Raw genomic sequence first — 15078 nt, forward strand, 5'->3', positions numbered from 1 at the left:
AAAAGTTTTACTGAAATGCACATAAACACTTAAAAATGAATACACATAGGTCACACTTCCTAAACACTTCCTATGTAAAAAATCACTTATCCAAACACGAGGAATTAGTACCCCAAACTCACTATACACACCACATATTCAGATATATGAACAGAAAACATTTTTTACTTCCTTGTTTCACTTTTGCAGGTTGGATGAGGAATGGAGAGAGAGGGACGGAGGAGGAGCAATCAGACAAATCAGAGAGCATTTTTTCCATCCTCGTTTGCCTTTTAATTATTTACTGTACTATATTAAACTCTAGTGATCTGTACTTTAGTACAGTTTCAGAGGGTTTTCCGGGGGGGCAGGGGGGCTTTGGAAGTCAAAATGTTGCAGTCATGAACACATCAGAAATGTCCCCATAGGAATAAGTGGAAATCATTGATTTGTTATGCAAATGCTTGTCTAACGAACTATTTCCAGAGAACACATTGTGTTTGGATAGCGGGACCTGTGTATTAAGTACAATCACACAAGTGTGTAAAGGGAATGCAAATAAAAGTATCTTACACTTCTAAGGACATAATATTTTAATAGCAAACGTTTTGCCTGCTTTTTGCAATCACATAAAAATGTGTTTGGGGAGGGGAAGATGTGCTTCTTGTGCATGCTAAGCAGGGCTACATCTTAATAAACTGTCACATACTACAAATAAATAAATAAAATTTTTGAGCCCCAAGCTAGATTGAGGGGTTTAAATGACTTGCCAGGAGTCTCACAACCAATTTTTTCATGAGCTGACAACAAAGTTTGAACAGCTGCAACAAAGTTTTCCAAAGGATGATGGTGCTAGCACTTGCTGTTAGGTTTGCTGAACTTTCCTAACATGTGTGAAGATACTATGGAGCATTTGAGGGCTTTACATCCTTTAGCTCTTACACAGATGGATGCTGAAAGGGGAAAATGGCTATTTTAAACAACAACAGAGGTTTTAAATAAAGCAGGGATGAAGGACACTTTTTTAAAAATTTGAAACAAACTAGTTTTAACAAGGAGAAATACAGATGGCTGACACCAAAAAGCTAACACAACAGAGCCTCTCCAAACTGTTCTCACTGCACTCAAACCTTATTTTGAACTGCCACTTCTCTCTGCTCAGTATCATGCCCACTTGCTCTACTCAAACCTCTGTATTGTTAAAAACCGCCAGTCTTCGCCTCTGTTTTTCCTGTATTGCTCCAGTGCCACGGCCACTGCTGTTTGGCAACCTGCCTTCACCTTGCCCCGCCCCACCCAACTCTGATACAGGCAAATTCAGGATTGCGATGAGGCACCACATGTCCTCCAATGTGGACTGTGTGGTGACATTCTTACATTTTTATTATATAGAGATATGCCAAGGAGTGGATTTTGGGGTCTAGTATGTATAGATCAGTATTAAACAACTTAAAAGAATATACTAACAAACAAAGCCACTTAAAATTCTTACCTTTTTGTTTCAAGCTAGTTTCCAGTGTTATGAAATTTTCATAGAAGATAAAATAAATCTGAGAATAGTTAATCTCAAAAAACTGTTTAAGTTCACTTCCCTCTATAGCATCTGCAAAAGTAAAAAACAAAACATGTGTGAAAAAGGAGCACATCATCAGCATAGAAATTTAGAATTAAAACCTCTACAGAAAAATAAAGCAGCAGAAAAATAACACTAGAAGTATTAATAGAAATACATGGTACAATGTATAAGGTGGCAGTGTTCAAATGGCTTGATCTTAAATACACCTAACATTCAAGATTTCAGCTATTATTGGCGTGGCAACTTAGAAAGAGGAAAAAACAAAACTTGATTAATAAAATAAAAATAGGAGAACAGATCTTGGAAGATAGTAATAGGATAAGAGATGAATTTCTTAAATTTTATGAAAAACTATATAGAAAGGAAGAGGAAGATACAGAAGAAATAGAAAATTATTTGATAAAGAATAGAGGAGAATATTTGATGGATGAAGATAAAAAACAACTAAATAAACCCATAACAGTGGTTGAAGTTAAGGACGCAATTAGAAAGATGAAACTGGGGAAAGCACCTGGACCAGATGGACTATCAGCAAAATATTACAAAACATTAGAGGAATATCTGGCTCCGGTGCTATGTGATGTGATGAATAGCATTATGAGAGGAGGGAAAACACCTGAGTCCTGGAAGGAAGCTCATATTACATTAATAGCTAAACCAGATTCAGATAAATTAGACATAAGGAATTATAGACCAATATCATTGCTTAACAACGATTATAAGATCTTCGCGGAGATAATGGCGAATAGATTAAAAAAACACCTAGTAAAACTTATACATAAAGACCAAGCAGGGTTCCTCCCTGGTAGATATTTGAAAGATAATGTCAGACACATAATAAACATAATTGAATATTTAGATCTTAAGATTGACACATCTGCAGCATTGATTTTTATTGACGCTGAAAAAGCTTTCGATAACGTATCATGGGAGTTCCTGCTAAATTGTTTGGAGAGGGCAGGGATACATGGACCTTTTTTGAAAGGAATAAAAGGGATTTATTCAACACAAAGAGCTAAATTAATCATAAATAATAGTTTATCCAACTCATTTATGATATCAAAAGGTACGAGACAGGGATGCCCCCTGTCCCCTCTCCTATTTATAATGGTTCTAGAAGTATTGACAAACAAGATAAGGAAAACGCCTGAAGTAGGAGGAATCAAAATTGGAGAAAAAGAATACAAATTAAAGGCTTATGCTGATGATTTAGTTATTTCCCTTGAAGACCCAGTAGGAGGTATCGGCAAAGTCATAGAGATATTAGAAGAATTTGGGAAAGTTTCTGGTTTCAAATTAAATAAAATTAAAACGAAGATCTTAACAAAGAATCTGGAGGAAGAACAAAAGAAAGAACTAGAGCTCCAAACGGGAATAAAGGTTGTTAAAAAAGTAAAATATTTGGGTATTTGGATTTCAACGAAAAATATAAATTTAGTAAAAAATAACTACATCAAGACCTGGAACGAGATAAAAAAAGATTTAGACATATGGAGCAGGATAAAGCTATCCTGGTCAGGTAGGATGGCTGCAATTAAGATGTCGGTGTTGCCGAGATTGCTGTTCCTATTCCAAAACATCCCTGTGATCAGAGGCACTACAAGGTTTAAGGATTGGCAGAGAACCCTGTCCAGATTTATCTGGCAGGGGAAAAGAGCAAGAATTAAGTTCAAAATTCTCACCGATCGTAGAGAGAGAGGAGGGTTTGCTGTCCCTAATCTGCAATTATATTACGAAGCGTCGTGCCTGTGTTGGATCAAAGAGTGGATTACCCTAAATAATACTGACTTGTTGGACTTAGAAGGATTCAACACTAGGTTTGGCTGGCACGCCTATTTATGGCAGGATAAAGGGAAAATACATAAGGGTTTTTCAAATCATATTATTAGAGGAGCGTTATTGGAGGTATGGGACAGAAATAAAAGATTTCTAGAAAAAAGCACCCCATGGTGGTTATCACCCATTGATATTTTAAAGATTAAAAAACCAAATATGGATGAACAAAGATGGACCTATGAAGATCTACTGGTCAGATCGGATAAAGGGTGGAAGATTAGAACATATGAGGAGTTAAAAGATAGGCAAGTAAGCTGGTTACAAATCCACCAGATAAACGCCTTATGGAATGAACATAAAAAGATAGGAATAAATGAGAAAAAATCGAAATTCCAGGTGGAAATAGTAGAAGGAAACACCAAACTTCTATCCAAAATGTACGGTCAATTACTGGATTGGGATACCAAAGATGAGGAGGTGAAGGAGGTTATGATTAAATGGGCGATAGACTTAGGAGACAACCTAGAATACGATAGATGGATACAACTTTGGAAGATAGACATGAAATTTACAGCCTGTGTGGGACTTCGGGAGAATATAGAAAAAATGATGTATCGCTGGTACATTACTCCAGTAAAGTTGCAGAAAATGTATAAGACCGGAGATAAGAAGTGCTGGAAGTGTAAAATAAAAGAGGGTGATTTCTACCATATGTGGTGGACATGTGTAGAGGTGAAAAGGTTTTGGGGACTCATTTATGAGGAATTAAAAAAGATTTTGAAATACAATTTCACCAAGAAACCGGAGGCTTTCCTGTTAGGGATGGTCGGGGAGGATATCAAAAAAGAGGATAAGATAATGTTTCAGTATGCAACGGCAGCAGCTAGAATATTGTTGGCGCAGAATTGGAAAACTACTACTATCCCAACAATTAATGAATGGCAGATTAAATTATTTGAATACATAGAATTAGACAAGTTGACACAAAGAATCAGGCATCAAAAAAGTAAAAAGTTTATTAACGTTTGGAACAAATTTATAGCATATACAGAAACAAATTTAGGTAATATCAAAATTACAGTAGGCGAAATATAAAATCCGTGAAGTGAAGATACAGAGAGAACATAGAGACCGCAGAAAGGAAGGATGGCTATACAACCCAGACCGAGATGAAGGGAAGTACTCTCTTGAGTTATCTATTGATGGTTTACTATCTCGTTTGTTGTTTGTTTTTTGTTTTTCGTCGTTTTTTGTTCCCAATGAATGTGGTGTGTATGTTATGTTTATCTTTTGGATTTTTTGTTAGCTGTGAATGGTGTGGAAAAACTTAATAAAAAGAATTAAAAAAAAAGGAAAAAAAAAGACTTCAGCTACTGAAGTCACATACCGGTAATCTCTTTGCAACCTCCTGAATAAAATGAATGTTACCTATTTTTAAGCCCTTATTCTAGATCCTGTAATCAAAGTTTCATCTCATATCACTATACTGAAACTATAGCCACTGGTCTGCTTGCCGTAGATGGGTAAAGGCCTCCCCTAAGCAACCATGCAGAGAAGCTATTATAAACTATAAAAGAACAGGACCACTCTTTCCTTCAGATTGCCAATATGTCACAAAATATTGACAGATATATGCAGATAGGCAAGCAAATAAGAAGTCTGTAAACTAGTCACATTTGTAGACTTATTTGCAAGACAGTCTTACCCTGACCTTAAGGTGAACATTTAGATAATCAGAAGTTTAGATAAATAGAAAAAAATTAAATCCTCTTACATCCTTCCAGTGAGATTGGAGTGCACGATAAGTTTATTTTCATGTGTATCTCCCCTATTAGATCAAGAACCATTCACACAAAATGGCGTGTGCAAGTGGTTTCCAGGCTGGACAACTGCACCAGGCATCAAGACACAATCCCACATTTCCCAGCACTGGATCAGAAATTATTGGTACTTATGACCTGTGGAGAAACTAGGCTGCTGTATTAAGATTCTTCACAATGCATTCACTTTATCATAAGGCTCCATAATTGACTCCATCAATTACATCTTCTGAAGACACTTGCTCTTCATGCACTTTACTGTAGTGTGCCTTTCCACCATCACAGTACATCATGGCCTAGACCAAGCTAATCTATGCACAGATTATGTGCAGGATGAGATTAGGCCTAATGACCCTTCACCAAATCCAACCCTATGACCACAACATACACTAACCATCTGTGTGATCTATAGAAGGTGGGGAGGAGAGTGTTGGAGTAGTAGGGCCTTGGAGACCAAGGTGTAAATGGGAAGAAAAGAACCATGTACACCAACTTAAGCAACATGGAAGGAAGGTAGGACATTAACATAATAAAATATATATTGTCGTATCCTTCCTCCTGCAGGAGGAAGGGTGGGATATAAATTTAATAAATAAAAATGAAAGGAAAAAAATACAGTTCAGTTTTAGGGAAATGATAACCCCGCTGAGCATTGTCCTGCCACCTTCTCTGCATTAGGAAAGAGATACTGCTTTGGGAGATTAAAGTGGCAGACATGTGTACAATCTTCCAGTCAGATCAGACAATGCTTTCTGCCCAGGGCAGGAACACAGGGACATTGTCACGTTGATCCAAACTGCAACAAAACAATGGCCCAACTACTGAAATAAATTCTGTGTAGAGCTTCCTTTAAAAATTATTCACTTTTAACACAGCTGTACAACTTTGCAATGGATTCTGGGCTTGTAAGAACTGTTTCTTATTTCCTATACAGCTATAAGGGGGAGGGACTCAACATATTTTAGGCCATTGTCTCTCATATCAAGCTCCCCATTTGCAGCTACTGCCTTTTAACAAACCCTCTGCATGGTTTTGTAGACTGGAACTGTGAACCCAAAGAGCAATGCCCACTACAGATGCACAACCTTGAAACATGCTCTCCAAAGAGGCTCATCTTCCTTGGCCATCCTTGCAACTGCTGGAAACTTAACAAAGGCTAGCTGTTCAAATAAGTAAAATTAGATTCTACCACACAGTAGTTACATATGTACATAATAGTAAAGTATGATTTCAGCATTACTGTGATAGCCTAGGAAAGCATCAGGTTCACAAGCTCCCCCCGCTCCTTCTCACTGTGACTGCAAGGAGGAAGTTGGAAGCTTTCACTTACATTTTTTTAAAAACAACTACAGTTATTACTCAGAAGCAGAACTAATTTGAACAATGGATTATTTAACTAAACATCAATGTCTGGTTCGCTTATTTCAGTGAACCACAGTTAAGACTAGAGATGTCAAAAAACTCCACTACACATGGGAGTAGGAACTCCTGCAATTCACATGTTCATTTGAGGTCAGGAACAGAAATCATACAAGTCAATACAAGCAGTATTTGCTGTAATTTTTAGTCCTCAAACATTACATAAATGATAATTTTATTCACTGCATTGCTTCTGCCATTTCCCTTCCATCTGTGGCCAATGCACCCTTGGAACAGTGTGCTTCTCAATTGATAGGATTAATACGAAGCATTTTATATATAGAATTGCAATTCCAACTTATATTAATTATATCAGCACCAGACATTCTCATACCAATGCTATATTTTTATGTTGTGAACTGCCCTGAGATCTACAAATGAAGGGTGGTATATAAACTGAATTTAAAAAATAAAAAAGTCTATAACTGGCTCCAAGTTCACATGCAAGCCCAGGATATAGTGCAGATAATGAAATACAAAGTAAACACTGTGCTTGTATTAACTTTCCCCGCATGAGTATAAAAACCCATCTATATTTTGGTCACAGGTCGCAATTAAGACCATGGGGCCACACCTACCTGGCCTAGGGCTGGGTGATATCAGCTTTTCAACATCACACTGTATCGCTAGCTAAACATCGTGGTTGGGGGGAAAAGTGCACTTGCCTCAAGAGCTGAGGCGGTTTTACCCAGGCTCGCAGGCTGGGACAACGGAGCTAGTTTGCGCTGCTCAGCTGAGCAGAGGTAAGGTTCCCCCCCTCCTGCTCAGACAGGCCCAGCGCTCCCACCACTCGTGCATGAGCGATAAGAGCACCAGAGCTCCTTTAACTGCTCACTGCAGGGAGCGGCAACCACACTCCCCTCAGCAGAGCAGTTTCACAGAGTCCCCACCCCGCTGGTGGCTTGCGGGAACCAGCGCCCGCTGGAGGAAGGAACTCTTAACCCCCTTCAGCGGACACTGCTAGCAGGGAGACTCAGGAGCGGTGGCGGTTTCACCAGCAATATACCGTTGAGTGAAGCCAACATCGCGGTCTGCTCCTCATAACAGTCCTGGGCAATATATTGATATATCGCCCAGGCCTAACCTGGCACCACAACTGATGTGACATCAGGTGAGGAGCAAGTGAGAATGAGCTGCAATTCACAAGCAGGAGCCTTCAAGTGCACTCCTAATTTGCATTGGTAAGGGCGATTTGTTGTCACCACCAATCCACTGAGCAAGACAGCTGGGATCAGCTGTAATAATACTGTGTTCCCCACAGGGAACTCCATAGCAAACTGATCCTTGAAGTCACAAGTCAAGCAAGGATCCTTTGCAAGCCGCTTGCAAACAGCCCTACTTAGTGCTTTGAAGTAGAAAAGATCAGCTGATTGGTGGCACTTCAAAGCACTATGCAGGGGTCTTTACAAACCCCATCATCTGGCATCATCATTACATCGGCCACTGACAGGCGGGTGGCTCTGTCCAACTGTCAGATCTCATGTGCTCCATTGCCAAATATTTGTACCATATCTAAACTACATTTCCTATGGTTTTTATCAGTGCTCACTCTCAAGTTTGCAGTGTTTTATGTTTTGAATAGAAAGTAGAGGGATTTATATTCCTAAAAAATAATCCAAACGACACTGAAATTTTAGATAAGGCTGTTTGGAAACAAATGGAATGCATAGCTAAATGCTCATCTTTATAAACAAATATAAAAATTGTGCCGAAAAAGATGGTTTCCTGAGGGTAAATCAGATTGATTCTATTAAGTTACCCCACTGATTGATTGATTATTTAATGGATACAAGCCCAGACTTAAAACAACAACCAGATATTTAATTGCCTGAATAGGGCAAAACAATCAGACAAACAATGGAGATTTGGAATAGGATCTACCATTTCTTTTGGGGACCCAGGGCAAATAGCAGCTTGGAAATGGGGATTCTCACCAAGGAAATAGCTAAAGTTTCCATATTTATTTGGTTATTTCATAAACTTTATACACCACCTTATTGTAAAAACAAAAACAAAACAACAACCCCACCTCAAAGAGGTTTACAAAAATAATCTCCACCACTCACTTGAATCCAAAAATCCGCTTGAGGGTCTGGTGGGTGGAAAAGCTCACTGAAAAAGTAGTGCACATATAATAGGAGCTGTTTCCTTTTCAATAACTTGAAGTTTATAAAGCAGCTGGGAAGTTCAGTGGGGCAGCTGCTGACTTGCAGTTTCAAATGAACTCAGATGAGCTGCACATACTTCTGGATGAGCCATCAGGAGTTAGAGAATTACAGGAAGCCCAGGTCAAGTATCAGGCAGGAGTCAGTCAGATGAGAATAACATTACGTACTTGTTTTAACTGTTAACATAAAACAATTTGAAGAGCAAGCAAGGTGAACTGAAATCATTGCCAAACTATGGGAACTCTTATCAAAAGTATTCTCTGCCAGAAAATTGCATGCTTTTATTTATCTATTATCTATTTTGTATTCTGCTTCAATTCATCCTTTGCAGGATGTACTAGGGTGGTATCGGAGAAGGAGAAAGAATGTAGAGACCTTGAGGGCCATCAAGAGTATCAAGGCAGGAAAAAAAGAAGAGTTTGTGCAAAACACTGGGGTTCATCCTGACAGTTAGAAGCTCTGCTAATAGATTCAACATTCTTACATGAACCAACAGAACAGACTGAATAATTCATGACTCGATATAAAAGGAGACAGACAGCACTTTTTCTGGGTTAACACATGACTAAGATGAGTTAATGGAACAAACATTCACATTTTAACTTGCACTTAGCTCCATCAAGAAGATACTATTAGATCTCAAATAGACTTCAGACGCGCACTCAAACTTTTTTGAGACATATATCAGTGCATCATACAACGCAGGTAAAAGGCAGAAGCAGCTTTAAGTCAATGGAGATCAGGGGCCATGAACTGGCTTCAATTCTCCTAATATTGGTTACAAATGAATATGCCAAGAAATGTGCCCCTCCTCAAACCCCAATTTCCTGCACACAGCTTTGGGCTCATCTTCTTCATTTTCATATCTTACCTAGCTTTAAGTACATGTAATAGTTGGAACTCTGAATGCTTTCCTGCACAGTAAAGACTACCGGTACTTCCCTTCACCCAACTGCTGATGTGGTATCCCATTTATGAAAGGTTCTACCCAGGCAGGATTCCCTTTGGTCAATGTTTATTGGGCAACCGTTTAATTTGCACAAGTTATTTAACAGAAACATTCAAATTAGTTTTTATGCTGGAATTTTACTTGTTTCGTTTAAATAATGAATTATGTGATTTAGTTCCAGTTGCAAGTACTTTCATGTTATGAGTTGTGCCAGGAGGGAGATGCACATCCACATGAAAACAATAAAGTGCAAATGAATAACATCAACATCCGGACCAGATTTGTGACCAAAATTCCTTATCCAACAAGTGGTATGTGTGCAGAACTCTGTGGATCTACTTATCTGGATTGGTGTGAAAATGTTTCAATGCACCTGTCTTAATGCCTGAGCTTTACTAAAATACCCAGTTCTTTCTCACAACTTGTACATCTGGCTTCCCCTACCTAAATGCAGAAGTTTATATTTATCTCTGTTGAAATTCATTTTGCTAGTTTAATCCCAGTTCTCCATCATGGAGAAATAATCTTGGATCCTATTTCTGTCTTCTAAGTATGCTTGTTTGTTTATTGAATTTGTGTTCTGCAGTTCTCCGGGTGGTTCACAACATAATTTGTTAGCTGCCCTGAATACTTGAAGAGCATACATTCTACTACTTCATCCAAGTAATTTATAAAGATGTTAACCAACACTAGGCCCTGGACAGCATCCTGCAGAACCCCACTTGTCACTTATTTCTAGGTTGACCAGGAACTACTGAAATGCACTATTTGGATACGGTCTATTAATCAGCTACAAATCCACCTAATGAAACCATCATCTAGCCCTATTTTACCAGCTTGCCAACAAGGATACTGAGGAGCCTTTGTCAAAGCTTTTATACAATGTCTACAGCACTCCCATAGCCTACAAGACTAGTAACTCTTATCAAAAAAGGAGGTAAGGTTATTCTGGCATGGCTGACTTAAGAAACCCATGCTGGCTCTCTGTGATAGTGAATATGACACAGACAGATCACTGGTTTTCACCACTACATATTCTGTAGCTAAGAAAAGCTTGGTTTGGCTGCAATCCTAAACACACTTACTAGAGAGTAAGTCTCACCAAACACAATCTGCAAAGGCTTGCACTGAATATATAGAGTAAAATCAATGGAGAGACACTCCTATGGTCTGGTGTATTTCCCTAAGTCAACCTCTGCATCCATTTACAGCTCCTTCCACCCCCTCTCTCTGAATAGAAGAGCGTAGAATCTGGATAATGTAATCAGCTTCCAGAAGAGACTGCCATGAACACCTCTAAGTATCCCTAATACATTGCACCTTTTGTTAATTGTAAATGTAAACCACTATGGGAGTTAACCTTGGCCACAAAACAGATTATAAAATTATTTATTTATTCATCCAAACTCTCTGCAGTGCTCCTACCTACAAACCCAATATACTTTCCTGTGAATTCCTGGTTTTCCTCTTGATGCTATTAAACAAGTTAATTACGCACATCAAGACTTCACAGTTTGGTTTATTTTGTTCTAAAATCTTTGGAGAATAAACCAATGTATATTTGAACAAGACAGTTCAGTTCAGATAATTGGAGCCAGCAGATACATTGCTGCTTCTTTAGTAATGCATTTTATCAAGGGCTTTCTGGAACTTTAAAACAGTTGTAGACTACAAAATGGGTTGGGAGACATACAGTACAATCCTATACGTGACAACTCAGAAGCAAGTTCCATTGATTTAAATAGGCCTTACTCCCATGTAAATTGGTATAATCTTTAAAATATCCTCAACAAGATACGGTTCAGAACACTATCTAAATAGGCCTCAGTAATTCCAGCACGATATTGGTCTAGCTTTGATTAACACGGCAAACCTATGTGTCTAAGCCAGGCTTCCTCAACCTTGGCCCTCCAGATGTTTTTGGCCTACAACTCCCATGATCCCTAGCTAGCAGGACCAGTGGTCAGGGATGATGGGAATTGTAGTCTCAAAACATCTGGAGGGCCGAGGTTAAGGAAGCCTGGTTTAAGCAGAACTACTGCAGCCCGCAGGTAGGAGCTCACTCAATTGGATACACCTCCCAACACACACAAAATTATCCACCTATAAAGCTAGATTCCACGCTTAGTCTCCCCCTGGTTTTCCATTTGCAGGTGTTTTTCTAATGGAGCACTGAGACAGCTGAGTCCCACCTGCAGTGTGAAGCAGCACAGCAGGGATACACTGTGAATTAGGCCATTATCTTATGCAACTTCCTGGAAGATCAGTGTTCTGTTTACTCATAGGAGGGTGATAAAGTTAGGTAGAATGGATGTTTATTTTACTCAACAACTCCCACCTCCCCCACTGCTTGACATAATCCAGCCATCTCAGATTTCAGAGCCAGTGGAACTGCTTCAAGACTCTGCAAGATGGTTCAGCCCATGCTGGCAATGGACAATCCACACAACTGACAGGGACCATTGCAAGATCACAACAAACTGTGAAATTTACAGTGAATGCACATGGGGTGAGTGCAAGAATATTATTGTCCCCAAGGAGGAGACACTGCTCATATTTCCAGTCTAGCTGAGAGCACAGGAAGTGGGTATGCTGGGCATAACCCTAGTTTTAGATTTCTACAATATGCTTTTGGTTCAAGTTTAACTAACAAAAGCTGGAACAATTGAACAGAGAAACCAGTTCTTTATCATGATCTAGTTACATCAAGATTTGTCTTTTGCCTCCTGGCAACATGCAATACCATGAACCAGGATTCACTTTGATGTTTAAAAAAACACTTCTTTTTAAAACTGCAGAACAAGCCAGCAACTTTTTTTTAGTGCATGTGAGGTTGAGGCACAAGGATGTTAACCCTATCATTGTCCCTTGCTTACAATACACCTGCCATCTTTTTTATATCCATGTAGAGCTGCTGATCCCCATACCCCATCACAACAATGTACTCTAACAAGGTAGGTTATGAGGGGTAATCCAACACACACTCCACACAAAGGGGGAGCTCTTTGTGAGAAGAGAATGTAAACAACAGAGTTAGAAGAGGTCACAGGCAAGACCTTAGGTGCACACATGAAACATGGCAAGACAAAAGCACTAACTGCAGAGATTGGTTCAACTTAGCATGCATTCATAACTGCAGTGAGTGTTTAAAGTACAAAGTAAAAAATAGGTAAAGGACCCCTGGATTGTTAAGTCCAGTCAAAGGTGACTATGGGGTGTGGCGTTCATCTTGCTTCAGGCTAAGGGAGCAGGTGTTTGTCCACAGCTTTCTGGGTCATGTGGCCAGCAGGACTATACCGCTTCTGGTGCAACGGGACACTGTGATGGAAGCTAGAGTGCACAGAAATGCCGCTCACCTTTCCGCTGCCGCAGTACCTCTTTATCTACTTGCACTGGTGCACTTTTGAACTGCTAGGTTGGCAGAAGCTGGGACAGAGCAACGGGAGCTCACCCTGTTGTGTGGATTTGAACTGTGTTTGAAGTACAACAGTACAACAGTAAATTCTTTCCCACCCCACTGCATATATGGGGGCTGTGAGAATCATAGAATTGTGGAATTGGAAGGGATCCTGACAGTCATCTAGTCCAACTCCCTGCTATTCATGAACGCTACCCACAGCCATCCCTGGGTGAGCTCTAACCACCAACCTTTTGGTTAACAGCCAGATCCATTGACCCACTGCCCCTCTGGAGGTTGGCGGGGGGGGGGGGGCAGGAAAGAGCCACGTTATAACCTATCTCTGGGTTCGGTTCGGTTTTGCCTGTCTGTCCGATTGTAAGTCGCTTTGGGCTGCCCTGGGCAAAGCAACTCGCCAATGTCATTAAGTAGTGATGGCTGTGATCATGACGCCCTCACACGGCAGGGAGGGGACCCGGGGCATCCCGGATTCGTACCCTCCACCGGGACCCTTCTCCGGAGGCGACCCCCCCCCCGCCTGCCCCACTCACCCATCAGCGCCCTGAGGTGCTTGAGGCGCGTCAGGACGTCCTTCCGCGGGTCCAGCGCTTTCTGGGTGGACTTCTTGACATCGGCGTGGCCCCTCCGAGAGAACATCGCCGGGCAGTTGGGTGGGGGGCGTCGCCCTGGCCGTCAGCCGGGAGACCCGCGGGCGCCGCGCCGCCTCCTCAGCCAGGGAGCGAAGGGCGGGCGCGCTGAGGGGGGAGGGGAGGCGGCGGCGCTCCGGAGGGAAGCGGGCGGGGCCTGGCCAGGACTGCTGCCGGGCTCGGAAGCGCCCGCCGCGGAGGTCCTCCGGTTGTTCTCTTTCGCGGGCGCTGTCTTGGTTTTCCCTTCTCCGGGGCGGGGGGGGGGGGGGGCGGACCAATGCCTGCCTCGCTTTCTCTTCATCCGACGGCGCAGCCGAGCCCAGTAGCGGCGGCGCAAAGGGCGGCCATCTTTGGAAGCTTGGCCTGCGCGGGGCATGCTGGGAGTCGTAGTATTTGCGGAGGAGGCTCTTCCTCGCGCGCCCTTGTCTCGCCGCGCGGAAGCACTTGCCGTCTTGCAACCCTGCAGGCGACATCTTTGATAAAAAATTATATGGAACAGCCTTCCTTAATTATTGTACTTAATTATTGTACTGTTAATAGCTTGAGGCGCTTTTTAAATATTACCTTTAAAAGTTTTTACCTATATTTATTGTTAGTTTATTTAATCTGTAGACCTAAAACTGCTGTTTGCTGGCTCTGCACTTTTGATTAACACAGTATATTTATTTACTTGGGAAACGAGTCTTGCAACTGTACTGTGGAAATAAAATGCGCAGTGTTACGAAGTCTTGAACGTGCTTCTGAGAAGGGAAGCCCCACTGAAATTTGTGACTTGTCGAGTAGCCGTGCTTTTAGCTAAATTGAGGAAGGAACCATCTTATTTATCATTTATTATATTTGTATACTGCCCTACATCCCATGATCCCAGGGCAGTTCACAACAGAAAAATACAAAATGAGAATACAAATACATAATAAAACAAAAAACAAAGCAATAACCCCCTTCCCACAAACATTTAAAAAGCTATAGAGTGTTAATTAGCAAATCGCCTGGTTGAAGAGAAACGTTTTTGCCTGGCACCTAAAGATACATTCAGATATTCTTTGGCAAATCATGCTGACACCTTATAAGACACCTTATGAGATGGCGTCTGACTACCGTGAATTCAATGGTCTTTGAATGTCATGTTTTTCAAATGGTATCAGGGATTTCGTAGAAGCCAAAGAGGTAAATAATGGAAAAATGACTGAAAGGCAAATTCTCACGCATCGTGTTACTGATCTTCCTTTGGGGTCTGGGGCTGCAGGGGAGTATTGGCTGTAGTCTAGGTCTCCTCACTTCAAAAAGGGTCGCAGGCCCATGTGAACAGACCAGGGTCCAAGGCGAGCTGAACATTTCCCAGAATCC

At 40.9% G+C, this 15078-nt stretch overlaps 1 protein-coding gene across 14 annotated transcripts in view; it reads right to left on the minus strand.

Moving 5' to 3' along the window:
- RALGAPA2 (Ral GTPase activating protein catalytic subunit alpha 2) overlaps positions 1-14110 on the minus strand; it is a 174459-nt gene extending 160349 nt beyond the window's left edge. For 5 of the 14 annotated variants that reach the window (XR_014513117.1, XR_014513118.1, XR_014513119.1 and 2 more), the window contains exons 1-2: positions 13636-14045; positions 1472-1582 (exon numbers count right to left, since the gene is read on the minus strand). Coding sequence is in view for 7 of the 14 variants with exons in the window: in XM_083448511.1 (XP_083304637.1) it covers positions 1472-1582; positions 13636-13741 (217 nt within the window). In the remaining 7 variants the exon portion in view is untranslated. Of the gene's footprint in view, positions 1-1471; positions 1583-13635 lie in introns of all 14 variants that reach the window. The other 9 variants (XR_014513120.1, XM_083448513.1, XM_083448521.1 and 6 more) reach the window with 6 other exon arrangements.
- Positions 14111-15078: the final 968 nt, after the last annotated feature.

The sequence above is a fragment of the Podarcis tiliguerta genome (genome assembly GCF_965153285.1).
Source record: "Podarcis tiliguerta genome assembly, chromosome: 7".
Taxonomy (NCBI): domain Eukaryota; kingdom Metazoa; phylum Chordata; class Lepidosauria; order Squamata; family Lacertidae; genus Podarcis; species Podarcis tiliguerta.